General features: G+C 40.8%; 1 protein-coding gene, 1 long non-coding RNA gene and 1 other non-coding gene across 3 annotated transcripts; 2 read left to right on the forward strand and 1 right to left on the reverse strand.

Moving 5' to 3' along the window:
* Window positions 1-1,296: 1,296 nt before the first annotated feature.
* On the forward strand, window positions 1,297-3,075 carry LOC135626827 (probable methyltransferase At1g29790). Its single transcript, XM_065132475.1, has one exon. It carries the CDS (start codon window positions 1,602-1,604, stop codon window positions 2,913-2,915), a length of 1,314 nt encoding a protein of 437 aa, XP_064988547.1. The 5' UTR covers window positions 1,297-1,601; the 3' UTR covers window positions 2,916-3,075.
* Window positions 3,076-3,439: 364 nt separating this feature from the next.
* LOC135627426 (uncharacterized) lies at window positions 3,440-4,110 on the forward strand. Its single transcript, XR_010492601.1, has 2 exons — window positions 3,440-3,724; window positions 3,845-4,110. It is a non-coding gene; the product is annotated as an uncharacterized LOC135627426 (long non-coding RNA).
* Window positions 4,111-13,278: 9,168 nt separating this feature from the next.
* Window positions 13,279-13,352, reverse strand: TRNAT-AGU (transfer RNA threonine (anticodon AGU)). The gene has a single exon. It is a non-coding gene; the product is annotated as a tRNA-Thr (tRNA).
* Between the last annotated feature and the right edge of the window lie 186 nt (window positions 13,353-13,538).

A 13,538-nucleotide genomic window follows, 5' to 3' on the forward strand; every position in this document is an offset into this window, starting at 1 on the left:
TGTTGAGAATGAGCTTATTTCTTTTGACTATTTACATATACATTTATATATCTCGGATTATTAATTTGGACATTAAAGGAATTGAGTTGAAAAACCTCTTTCGACCTCGATCTTCATCCAGGAGGATATTGGAAGCTCGATATTTTCATTTCAAATACACCTTGAATAACCATGTGTATACAGGTTTGACCCATGTCGAATTGATCAAGATATCAACGATAATTTTTCTTTAAAAAAATTATTTTCATTTAGTTGGAGTCTTAAGGTGGGTTCTTCGTATCCTTTTATTATACTTCATTTTTAATTTCAATGTCTTCACCATTCCATGATGAATCTTCTCCGAGATGAGATGTTATGATGTCTATCTATTTTTGTTAAAGGCTTTCTTTCCCTAAAAGTATATATCATAAATGAGTTCCATTTACCTATTTGCAAGTGTAATCCTCCTTTGGTAAAGCATTCAAGTTTGTTTCCTGTGTTCAAGAATTTGTCCCAATATCATCTTAATACTTTTCCTTGCTAATTTTCTATTTCCCTTGTTTGATCATCTATCACTAATCCTCTTCCTGCTGTCTGTGATTTCTGTGAAACATCGATTCATCACCTACATTGGAGATGTGAAGGTGAGATTTCCATGGATAATACATCATACATCAAATTATTTTCTCTTGTGTAATAATTTCTGGATAGCAGTACTTGATTTGATTCAAACATCATTTTGATGCAACTATGATGTTTATGTTGTTGAGATGCTAATCTTTCGATAATCTATACTCGTATCGATGTTAAAGGTCAAAATTCACGTTGATGCATGTGGTTTGACCATTGAACAATGAACTTAAAATCCAAACTTGTTTTGTATACCTAAGCGTGATCTCGAAATTGGTATAGATTATTTATTTATTTATTCATTGCCAATCTAATCAAAGAATAATTTAATGAGATGTAAATGGACTCAATATATCTAAATACCTAAAAAAACATGTGCAATCGTAAGTATTTATTGTGCATTGACAAATAACACAGTATTTATTGCAATAATGCAACACTGACTAAGATCTATCTACGTCAAATCCATGGCGTCCTGCGTATCTTAGGATCCAGCGTCTCCAAAATGCAGCAAACAGGAAAAGGACGAATTCACGCGATCACACGAAGTCAAGTTGCCTGCTGCCAAATTGTGGGGCCTTGTTTTTGGAGCAAGTGCAAGACAGCATCCCTGTACTGTATCTTGGCTGACTTTATGTAACAATGAAGTGAGCGGTGCCTGCTGTCGCCGCTGCTGTTGCTCACCGATCCGCCTCGGGCGGCCCAACCGCCGGATTGCAGTGCTCGAGGGAGGTGGTAAAGGCGGTGAAAGGGATTCATGCGTCTCCTATACTTATTGAACTCGACGACGTAACCAGGTCCTCGAGGCAACGACTCCTCCCTTAAGATCTCCGTCTTCTCCCTCCTCGTCACCAGCTTTGCCAGCACTTTCTGTCGAACACTTTGCGGCCAGATGCAATAGAAAGTCTCACTCTTTTGAGAAGAATTGATTGTTTATTCCGCCATATAACGCTGTTTAGAGGAGATCATCTTCATTCTTACAGACTAACGAGATGGGCAGCAAAGAGGAGTACTTGCGAAAGCCAAGCCAGAGCCAGAGTCCGATGCGGTTGAAGCTAAAGATCCTCCTGCTATTGCTCTCAACCAATCTCCTCTCCATCTACATCTTCTATGGCTCCGCCGACCACCATAGGTGGCTACCGTCCTCCGTCCACCACTGGGACTTCGCTGGGCTCCTCCGCGAGTTGAACGCCACCCAGAGTAAGCTCTCAGCCAGCCAGGCCCAGGTGGTGCTGCTCAACCAGCGGCTCGCCAGCACCAAGTCCTTGCTCGAGAGGCTCCTCGCCGACGTCGGCCAAGCCCACCGCGACGAGGCGCCGGAGCAAGGCCTGGAAGGGTGGGCGCACCAGCTCGGCGGGGAGCTGAAGCTCGCCGTGGGGCCGCACAAGCTCCCCTTGGGCTACACTCCCAACCTCGGCTCCCACGAGATGTACCCGACGCTTGGCACGGCTTGCCGGCGCTTCCAGGAGGAGTTGGTCCAGTTCATGAGCTACGACGTCGGGGGCGAGTGCCCGTCCGACGAGGTGTTCGCGCAGCGGTTGATGCTCAAGGGTTGCGAGCCTCTTCCCCGGCGCCGGTGCCACCCCAAGTCTCCCGCCGGCTACGTCGAGCCCACGCCGTTCCCGGAGAGCCTCTGGTCGATCCCGCCCGACACCAGCATCGCCTGGGATGCGTACACCTGCAAGAACTACACATGTTTAGTCAACAGGAGCAAGCAGAAGGGGTCCTACGACTGCAAGGACTGCTTCAACCTGGGTGGCCGGGAGAAGAACCGGTGGGTCTACAACGACGGGGAGCTCAACTACGGGATCGACGAGGTCCTGAGCATCAAGCGCGGCGCCATCCGCATCGGGCTAGACATAGGCGGCGGCACCGGCTCGTTCGCGGCGAGGATGAGGGAGCGCAACGTGACCATCGTCACCAGCACCATGAACTTCAACGGACCCTTCAACAACTTCATCGCCTCCCGCGGCCTCGTCCCGCTGCACATCAGCGTCGCTCACCGGCTGCCCTTCTATGACAGCACGCTCGACATCGTCCACTCCATGCATGTGCTCAGCAACTGGATCCCTGACGTCATGCTCGAGTTCGCTCTCTTCGACATCTACCGGGTGCTGCGGCCCGGCGGCCTCTTCTGGCTAGATCACTTCTTCTGCCACGGCAAGCAGCTCAACTCCACGTACGTGCCCATGTTCCAGCGCATCGGGTTCAGGCGGCTCCGGTGGCACGCAGGCCGGAAGCTCGATCGAGGCTTCGAAAAGGACGAGTGGTACGTCTCTGCACTTCTGGGGAAGCCCTTGACATAGCCTAACACCAAAGCAGGTCCATCGAGGAGACATTGAAATTATCAGCCGTAGCATGTGGTGTTATGAGTGTAATTGTTTCGTCTATTGTGACACTACTGATAAAAGAGTGAAGAAAGATCAGCTTCGGACGAACTCTACAGGAATAAACTCAGCAATCTTTTCTGTCCGTAAACAACTTACGATATGTCAAAGAAATCCTCTCTTCGATGAACATAATGCATTTAAATCAAGTTATAAATGCACTTAAAAGATGTGTTGCAGATGCAGATTTAGTTTTGGATCCCACCGACAAAAAAGACGAAGAAATAGGATCGTACACTACGTAGTTCGGCGACCACTTCCCCAAAACGATACCTCTCTTGTTTTTGTGGACCCTCACGCTACTGTGGGGGGTGGGTCCCACGAACATTGGTTGGTTGAGGGGAGTTCATGTGTAGAAGCAGGACAGAGCCGTCATTTCATCAAATATGGAGGTCACGGGTGCAACCCGGTAAACACAACCGTCGTCACCCTGAAATCAAACACGGTGAACCAACCCATCTCATTTCATATAAACACCTCCTCCGCCCACTTTCTCCGTCGCATCGACCTTCCCTCCGCGCGCCTCTTCTTTTCCTCCGCTCCCCGTTGAACCCACTGAAAACCCTAATCTGCATCCGCCGTCGGGGAACTCGACCTGTGTCCCTTTCGTTTGATGCGGTGCGCGCGATGGATGTGGGTGGGGCGCGCATCCACTCGTCGCATAGTCAAGGAGGTTTTCCGAGACTTCAGAGGCAGAAGAGCCGGCTTGAGCATGGCGCTGACAACTGGTCCATCTTCCCTCTCTCTCTCTTCTATTCGATCTGATTTCTTGGAAGTTTCTGCTGGTCTTGGGTTTGTTTTCCTGCTTCCGGATCCCCTTTGTTATGTTCTTGCTGGTGGTGTTGCAGATTTCCAGAGGTTCGACCAGCAGTGCGTTACGGGCGAGTTGAGCCCTCCATTTCTTTGCCTGCTTCTCTTTCATTAGGGTTGCGCGTTTTTGTGCATACCTCTTCGTTTCTATCATGTTCCACATAACACGATACATTAAGATTTCAGGTCGGGTATAAATCTCAACGTGTGTCCTGTGGATAATAGGATTCTGGATTCGATCCTTTTGGATATACGCATGATATATGACAATCAGCTACAATAAGTTAATTCTGTTATGTTTTCATTATGGGCAAAGTATGAGATGATTTTATAGTTGAATGCAAGTCAACATTTCACTGAATAAGCCATGTAAAATTTGTTGGGCTTGCTCATCTCCTTTTAACTTAACCATAATTCATATTAAGAGAGGTATAGTGATTATGAAAATAAGCATAAAAAGGCAACAACGAGGGTAGCAGGTACATCTTGACAGCAACAAAAAAAAAAAGAGAAAAAGACATAAATCTAAGGAGAAAGAAAGAGAAAAAAACAAGGACAATACAGAGAAATTATTCTCAATCATCTAGCAATGTTCTCATCTCGGGTTAGATCAAATCTATAGTAGATTCTTACTGTGATTACTTGGAGAGACTTGGGGAGAATTTAGTGATGTGATCCTTGTATCCTAGTTATTTTCTTATGATTGTTGCTAGGGTTTTGGGCAAGAGATTAATATTTATATATTCATTATTCTTATAGTGGATTATCGTTAGTTTGCCCCGTGGTTTTTACCCTTCACATTAGAGGGGTTTTCCACGTATATCTTGGTGTTATATTTGATTATGATTTTATTTAATTCCGCTGTGTGTTATAACCTGCTAGTATTTGTTCATATGCAAAAGTTTATTTTACTTTATATCCCATAAATTGGTATTAGGGCAAGGTTGTGGTGATTTAATTTTTGTATTTGAACATGAAGGCCAGTAGTGTTTCTCGCATGATTAGTTTGAAGGGAAACAATTGGATGATATGAAAACCAAGAATGAAATATTTCTTGTATTACAAAGATTTATATGGACCTTTGCAAGGGGATAGTGCAAAACCTATAACTAGAGTAGAAGAGGTTAGATCGAAAAACAATTAGGTTTATTTGACAATAGCTTGATGATAGTGTCTTTCACCATGTTTCTATTGAAATTTCTGCATATTCGCTTTGAAAAAAGTTGGAAAGTCTCTATGAAAGAAAAACAGTAGGCAACAAAGCTTTTTTTATCAGAAAACTTGTGAACCTAAAATATAGAGAGGGTGCTTCTATTGCCGACATTTAAATGAAATGTAGAGTATCATTAGTCAATTATCCTCTATGAAAATGTCTCTTGATGTTGAGTTGCATGCATTGTTACTTCTCAGTTCATTACCAGAAAGTTGGGAGACACTAGTGATTTCCCTCAGTAATTTTGCACCAGATGGTGTTGTGACTATGAGTCAAGTAACAAGTAGTTTGTTGAATGAGAAGTTGAGAAGAAATAATTTAGCAACATCTCAGAATGATTTATAAGCATTTATATCAGAGAACAGAGGAAGGTCAAAGTCTAGAAGCATCCTTCTGATGATATTTTTTTTTTGTGTCAGGATCTTGAGTGGGTGATTGACACAGGTGCTTCTTATCATGCTACACTACGGAGGAAGTTTTTTGCTACCTATAGGTCTGAAAATTTTGGTGTTATCAAGATGGGCAACTATGGCATAGTAGATATCATTGGCATAAGTGATATCCATTTAAAGACCAACCTTGGCTGCAAGTTGGTGCTTATGGATGTGAGGCATGTGGTTGACTTGAGGCTAAATTTAATTTCAGTTGGAAGGCTAAATGATGAAGATTATGATAGCAGATTTCACAGTGAACAATGAAAGCTTAGTAATGTTTCTCTTATTGTGGCTAGTGGAAAGAAATATATACTTTATACAGATTGCAGGTCAAAGTTTGTGGTGAATAGTTAAATGCTACAGAGAAACACTTCAGTATTAAGTTGTGGCATAGGCGACTACGACACATGAGCGAGAAGGGGCTACAAGCTCTTTCCAAGAGAGAGGTATTGCCAGATCTCGGAGGTATATATCTAAACACTTGTATTGATTGTTTGACTGGTAAATAACACAGAGTTTCATTTGCTAGTCCTGCTTTGTCTAAAAAAATACATGCCTTAGACCGTGTTTATACAGATGTATGTGGTTTTTGAGGACAAAAACTCCTGGTGGATCTGTTGATGTTCCTGGTATTAGTGGTGTACTTTATTTTGTCACTTTTATAGATGATTTTTCCAAGAAAGTTTGGGCCTATGCTTTGAAGACCAAAGATCAAGTTATTAATATCTTCAAAAAGTTTCATACAAGAGTTAAAAGGGAGACAGAAAGATAATTGAAATGTATAAGATTAGATAATAGTGGTGAGTACACAGGATTATTTAATGATTATTGTAGGTCACATGAAATCCAATATGAGATGACAGTTTCTGGTACACCTCAGCATAATGCTATTGTAGAGAGGCTGAACTGCATCATTATGTAAAAGATCAGATGTATACTTTTACAGGCCAAGCTACCCAAAGAGTTTTGGGATGAGGTTTTGAGGATTGTAGTTGATGTGATCAACTTATCACCATGTTCAGCCTTATATGGTGATGTTGCAGAGCATATAAGATCAGGGAAAGATGTTTCCTACGAGCATTTGAGAGTGTTTGGTTGTTGTGCATTTACACATGTTCTAAACAATGAGAGTTCCAAGCTGGATGGTAAGACTAAAGAATATATTTTTCTTGGTTACTCACATGATCATTTTGGTTACAGGCTTTGGGATCCAGAAAAGCAGAAGGTGTTAAGAAGCAAAGATGTAGTCTTCTATGAGGATCAAACCTTTGTGGATTTAAAGAAGAAGACACAAACCAAGACTTCTGCAGAAGGATTAGCAGATTATGACCCAGTTACTCCTCCAGTATATCAGGGTGATAGGGGAGATGTATAGGAAAATGGTATAGAGCCTAATGTTAATCTACCTACAGGACATGTTGAGCAAGAAGAAGTTAGAGAGCAACTTCCCATAGAACCTCAATTAAGAAGATCTTCTAGATAACGTCAACCTTCCAAAAGATTCTCTATAGATGAGTATGTGATGCTTACCGATGCAAGTGAACCAGAGAGTTGCTAAGAGCAGAAAGAGAAGTTGTTAGTTACTATGCAGGAAGAGATGAATGCTCTTCAGAAGAACCACACTTATGATTTGGTACTGCTACCAAATGGAATGAAGGCATTGAAGAACAAGTAGGTTTTTAAGTTAAAGATTCAAGAATATTGTTCACAACCAAAGTACAAAGCTAGATTGGTTGTGAAAGGCTTTGGTAAAAAAAAGGTATTAACTTTGAAGAGATTTTTTCTCCTATTGTTAAAATGTCTTCTATTTGTATTGCTCTTAGTATTGCTGCTAGTTAGGATTGGAGGTTGAACAGTTAGATGTGAAGATAGCTTTCCTTCATGGTGATTTAGAGGAGGAAATTTATATGGAGCAACTAGAAGGCTTCAAAGTCAAAGGTAAAGATAATTTTGTTGGTAAGTTGAAGAAGAGCTTGTATGGGCTAAAGCAAGCTCCAAAACAATGATACAAAAAGTTTGATTCATTTATGACAAAAAATAGATACAAAAGAACGGTTTTAGATTATTGTGTGTACATTAAATGGTTTGGTGAGAATTTTATTATTCTCTTACTTTATGTTAATGACATGTTTATTCTTGGGAAAGATATGTCTATAATTGACAGGTTGAAGAAGGAAATGAGTGAGTTTTTTGCAATAAAGAACATGGGGCCAACAAAGCAAATACTGTGTATGCAGATTTCCCGTGACAAGAAAAATAAGAAGATTTGGTTGTCACAGGAGAAATACATCAAGAAGGTATTGGAAAGATTCAGTATGAGTAATGCAAAACCAGTTGGTTCTCCACTTGCAAGTCACTTCAAATTATGCTCAGAACAGAGTCCATCAAGTGATGAAGAGAAGGAGAAAATGCAAAAGGTTCCTTATGCTTCAGCAGTTGGAATTTTAATATATGCAATGATATGTATGATGTCGGACATCGCATATGCAATTGGTGTTACTAGCATATTTCTTGCAAATCCACTAGGCAGTAGTGAAGTGGATTTTTAGATATCTCAGAGGGAGCTCTAAAGTTTGTTTAAACTTTGGAGGTGGACCACATGTGTTGACAGGTTACACAGATGTAGATATGACAAGAGATATAGATACGAGGAAGTCCACTTCAGGTTATGTACTTACTTTTGCAGGGGGAGCTGTGTCATGACAATCCAAGTTGCAAAGGTATATTGCTCTCTCAACTACAGAAGCAGAATATATTGCTGTTACAGAGATATGCAAAGAAATATTATGGATGAAAGAATTCTTACAAGAATTAGGGCTGAAATAGGAAAATTATGTGGTGCATAGTGACATTCAGAGTGTCATCTATTTGTGTAAGAACCCAATGTTTCATTCCAAGTCAAAGCATATAGATGTCAGATACCACTATATTTGAAATGTATTTGAATAGAAGCAGTTGCAGCTTCAGAAAATTCACACAGATGACAAAGTGCAGATATGTTGACAAATACTTTACCAAAAGAAAGACATGAGATATGCCGACAGCTGGTCAACATAGCTTCACACTGAGGAGTCTTCGGACAGCCTCCCTTATAGGCTGAAAGGGAAGGTTGTTGGGTTGACAGCCCGCATTCAGTCCAAGGTGGGCTTTATCAACTCACAGCTCACCCCCTCTTAACCTAACCCTAATTCATATTAAGGGGGTGGGGTGGGGGGTGGTGGCTACAAAAATAAGTATAAAAGGGCAGCAACGAGGGCAACATGGTACATCTTGGTAGCAGCAAAAATGAGGAGAAAAAGACAGAAATCGAAGGAGAAAGAAAGGGAAGAAAACAAGGACAACGCAGAGAGACTATTCTCAATCATCTAGTAGTATTCTCATCTCAAGTTAGATCAAATCTACAGTAGATTCTTACTGTGATTACTTGGGGAGAATTAGAGAAAATTTAGAATTTTGTGCACAGTGACATGATCCTTGTATTCCAGTTATTCTCTTATGATTGTTGCTAGGGTTTTGGGCAAGGAAATTGATATTTGTATATTCATTATTCTTATAGTGAATTATTTCTAGTTTGTTATGTGGTTTTTACCCTTCACATTGGATGGAAAAGTTTTCCACGTATATCTTGGTGTTCTATTTGATTGTGATTTCATTTAATTCCACTACGTGTTAGTATATACAAAAGTTAATATTTATTCATATATAAAAGTTTATTTCACTTTATATCGCATCAAAATTAATATGCAATCTTGCATGTTAAACGTAAGCCAAATAATTTTCCAAATCGATATTCCACTCACTGTCGATTGCATATGGTGTATGGTGTACGGATTTGGATTCAGGTTTGGACCCTTGCGTATTTGTCGAACTTCAACTCTTAATCTAAAATTTCCTACTATGATGTGTCAAAACCTTTTCTGATTTGAAGTGTTTGTAATTAGTATAATTTTGTATGACGATGTGTTTTCCTTTCTGATTTTGAAAAATAAAAATTTCAAGATGTATATCTGTGCTTTTCATTTTGCATGTAAACTATTTCAAGCTTGACCAACAAATTTATGATCTCAAGAACTGGATCATGATGGATGTGTGACCTATGAGAGATTCAGGGTTCTCTTCCTTGGTGAATAATATGCCTTCTCTCATTATGAACACCAAGCTTTATTTTTGATGTAGAGAAAAAAAAAAGTTTGTTTTTCTTCTATTTAGGAACTAAAAAATACATGTATACCAAATTTCTACAGTGTTAGTGTGAAAATGAACTTAGACCTTGTATGTCATTTAACAAAATTCGCAGCTTACATTCATGGGATTTTTGTAGAATTGGCAAACATTGCATTTCCTCTACTACATGCAGTAGAGTTTTCTCAGAGGTCTTTGAGTTTTATCTTACCATGTTTATAAATATTAGCTTGTAATTCTTGTTTGCCACAGTTTCAAAAATTAAATGAAGGCTTATGCCTTCTAAATATATTGTCAGTCACTTACCATGGAGAGTCCTGAATATTATTCCTGAGAATAAGGTTGTTTTGCAAGAAACACATCTTATGTTTTTGTGGGCATCCGAATGGGACTTGGGAAGTTAAGCTTCCTGCTGAGGAAGTTTCCCGGTACCTCCCATACAACTTTTCCACGGATGCAATTGCAAAAGAGGACTGGCTTACACTTATTGCATCCCACTGTCATGCATGGTTGCTCTCAGTTTCCTTCTATTTTGCAGCATGCTATGGCTTTGATACGGAGACCAGGTAACATCTGTATGGTTGGATCTATTGATGCATGAAGGATGCACATATAGATGTGTGACATGATTGATGTTTTAGTTAGTTTTGATATATTGATGCATTCCTTTACTAAATATTCGAAAACTTGATTGTTAAGTTGGTGGCTATGGTTCTAAAATTTGTGTTAAAGATCAGCTCATCACATGAAATGTTTGTACTTTGTGTCAGTCCATGTGATGTGTGTGTTTTATGTTGCTGTCTGTGTCAGCATGCATCAGTGTGACCATATTTGTTTTTTTTTAGATTTCTTAAGGCTCGTGGATATAGGGGAATGTTAAAAGCTCTGTCTCCAATGCATAAGATGAACTTGCATAAATCAATGAAGTCTAATTTGTTTTTGATGCACTTTAAATGCAGAACTCAAAATTCAGCCTTTATTAAAATTTGTCAGGTTTCAAGTCTCAATGTTGTATTCTTTAGTCATGCAATATGAATTATCAGTAGTAGTTATAAGTTATAACCTTTTGTTCATGCACTTTCAAGCAGTGGTTTGTTATAGTTAAAACTATGTCTTTTTTTTTAAATACTATAAAGTCATTAAAATTATGTTTGTTATAGTTAAAATTATGTCTTTTTTAAATCCTATGAAGTCATTAAATATTTTATTCTCAACGAGGTAAATTGTATGTTACTGAAGACATAAACATACACAGTTATATACTAATATTTCAACTTTATTCTCAACGAGGTAAATTGTATGTCAAATGCGTTGTTTCACATGCTTGAGTATGTCAGAAGACTTGAGTCATGATTATTTTAATATTATTTGATGAACAATTTTTGTTTACGAATTATTTATCATTTCTGATAATTCTTTAGAAGAAATAGAAGGCTAAATAGTAAAGAGTTCTTAGGTTGAGCTTCTAGATAGACATTCTAACTCAATATATTACGGCGGTCTCCTGTTATTAGGCTTGGCTTTCTTTGTCAAGTCTATTTAGAGTATCTTTGATTGAGCCAATTTCCTCGTAAGCTAAAATAAAAGAGGAAGCACAGCGGTACCAACTTTGATGTCTTTAGCATTAATCATGCTCAATAATGAAAGGCAAATTAGTAATTGATCGGTTTTTCTTAGCAAAATTGATGGAATAAACTGAATTTAGGTGTAAACATAAATTCAGTCATAAATCTCCCAAGGATATATGGGGTATGTACCTCTGCTTTATGCCCATATCAAATGATTTGGCACAAAATGGGCAAATTTTTTATGCATGTGGCGGAGTAGAGAATTATTTTGTCAAGGAATAAGTTCTACATATTTCTGAGACTGCATGATAAGTTTGTCTACATATTTAATGTAATGAAAATATCTTTTGAAAAAAATAAATAAATTTGAGAAATGAGACCCATATCAAAGAAATGACAGCAACACACGCATCATTCAGGTCAGAGGCAGCCCCCTAAAAGAGGATGACAGTGAGCGGAAGAACGCCGGCGGAGGCGAGGACGAGGAAAGCACGTGTGGTGCATTTGGGAGGTCGTATTGCGAGTGCCTACAATACTTTCAATCACAAGAGAGTCAGTATGGCCTGAAACAACGTGGTCTGTCATGGGTCTTGTGTTAGATACCGGCCTCGCAAACACCAGAAAAAACAATGGCGCAAGCATCCGTCAGCAGCATCACGCTGTGTCCGATCTTTAGAGACTACGATTGGTTAGGTTCCTTTGTTCAGTACATTGTTGTCCGCGAACCAGGATCTCTTTCCTGTTAGTAGTAATCTCTTTCATTTCGATCGTGGTGTATCTGCTATTCTGAATCTTGTGCTGATGGCAACAATAGATCAGAAGCATAAGATGCTCAAGACTAGTGACCTACATGATACAACAAGTACATTGAAACGAGAGTATAATAACAGTGCAAGAAGGATGACACCACTAGAATTTAAAGAGCTTCTTCCATGCTCTTAGGAACTTCCCTTTCTTCTCCTTCTTGGAGCACTTCTGCTCCTCCTCGTTGAAGTCCTTATCACCACCGTCTTCATCAGCGGTGTCATGGATCCTCCAGTAGAGCTCTCTAACCGAGGAGGACTTCCTCATGGAGAACGTCCTCCTCATAGCTGCCCGAGGGGCGGCGGAGGAGCTATCGGCAGCCCGCAACCTGTGCGAAGCAGAGGAACGGGTCCTGCTGAGTGCCACCCTGGGCCCTTGCACACCCCCCTCCTGCTGACACGAGAAGTGGTCATGGAGCATGGCTTCGGTTTCTTTTTGTTGAGTCCCTTTTGCAGGACCCGAGGGCTCAGCGGCTGCTTCAGGGTGGGGAGAACATCCACTCATAGTGCTCGCTCTGTTTCACAAACGGGCTAAAACCAGGATGGAGATGATCGTAGGCGGCTGACCGAGTGGCTTTAAACTGTGGCGGAAGAAGGTAAAAACATTGAAAATTAACAAGATACGGTAGTCATAGATCTGGACGCTGCAGGTAGTGGCGGAAGTATCTGGATGCACCAAGATATTATATTGAGAAACGCGAGAGAGAGAGAGAGAGAGAGAGAGAGAGGCAACACCCCTGGTGATCGTCACTAGGGGAGGAAGAGGAGAAGCCACGGTAGGAAAAGTTCGCTGTGGTCATGCACCAAAGGAGAGGAGGAGAGGTCAAAAGGTCCTCCTTCGCGGCCGCTGTGGACAACAGGGGAGTTGGCGAGTCTGCCTAGCTTGGCGCGTCGAGAAAAGGCGGAGGAGATGATGGTTGCGGAGAGAGGGGAACGCGCATCTCTCTTCTAGTTCATGGCCTCCCTTCGGTAGGCATCGATACTGGTGGTGTGGCGGAGTCGTCGCGGCGAGGAAGAAGGTGGCCCCTCCCCCCTCCCTCGTCGTGCGGCGGGCTGTTCACCATGTTCAACGCCAAATTCTGCATAGGGTACATGTATCACAACCGTCTATCTGATCAGATATTTTAATCTTGTCCGTTCATTTATTTGTAAAACATAATTGATAACTAATATTGAATAATTCTTCTTCTTATAATAACAAAATGTTTAAGTATTTTATCATTTATGCTCTATTTTTCTCTGATTAATTATTAAAAATGACAAGTCCTCGAATGCTTTCATTGAGATTCGAACTCAAGACCTCCCGCTTACTAAACGGGTGCTCTAACCAACTGAGCTATGAAAGCTGACGGTAATTTTATGACTTTTTCTTTATGAACCTGAAGTTATCATCGCTCGCACGCCACGAAGCTGTAACGGGTGGTATGCAGAACTCCCCTGACATCTACGACTTACATCGAGCTCACTCACCTTACGGTTGCCGTGTTGTAAGTGGAGACGGCGTCAAGTGAGTGGCTAATCTCACCTCCGGG

The sequence above is a fragment of the Musa acuminata genome, chromosome BXJ2-11, assembly GCF_036884655.1.
Source record: "Musa acuminata AAA Group cultivar baxijiao chromosome BXJ2-11, Cavendish_Baxijiao_AAA, whole genome shotgun sequence".
Lineage (NCBI taxonomy): Eukaryota > Viridiplantae > Streptophyta > Magnoliopsida > Zingiberales > Musaceae > Musa > Musa acuminata.

Coding starts and splice junctions, on each gene's coding strand:
- LOC135626827 (XM_065132475.1), top strand. CDS start 1,602: ATGGGCAGCAAAGAGGAGTACTTGCGAAAGCCAAGCCAGAGCCAGAGT.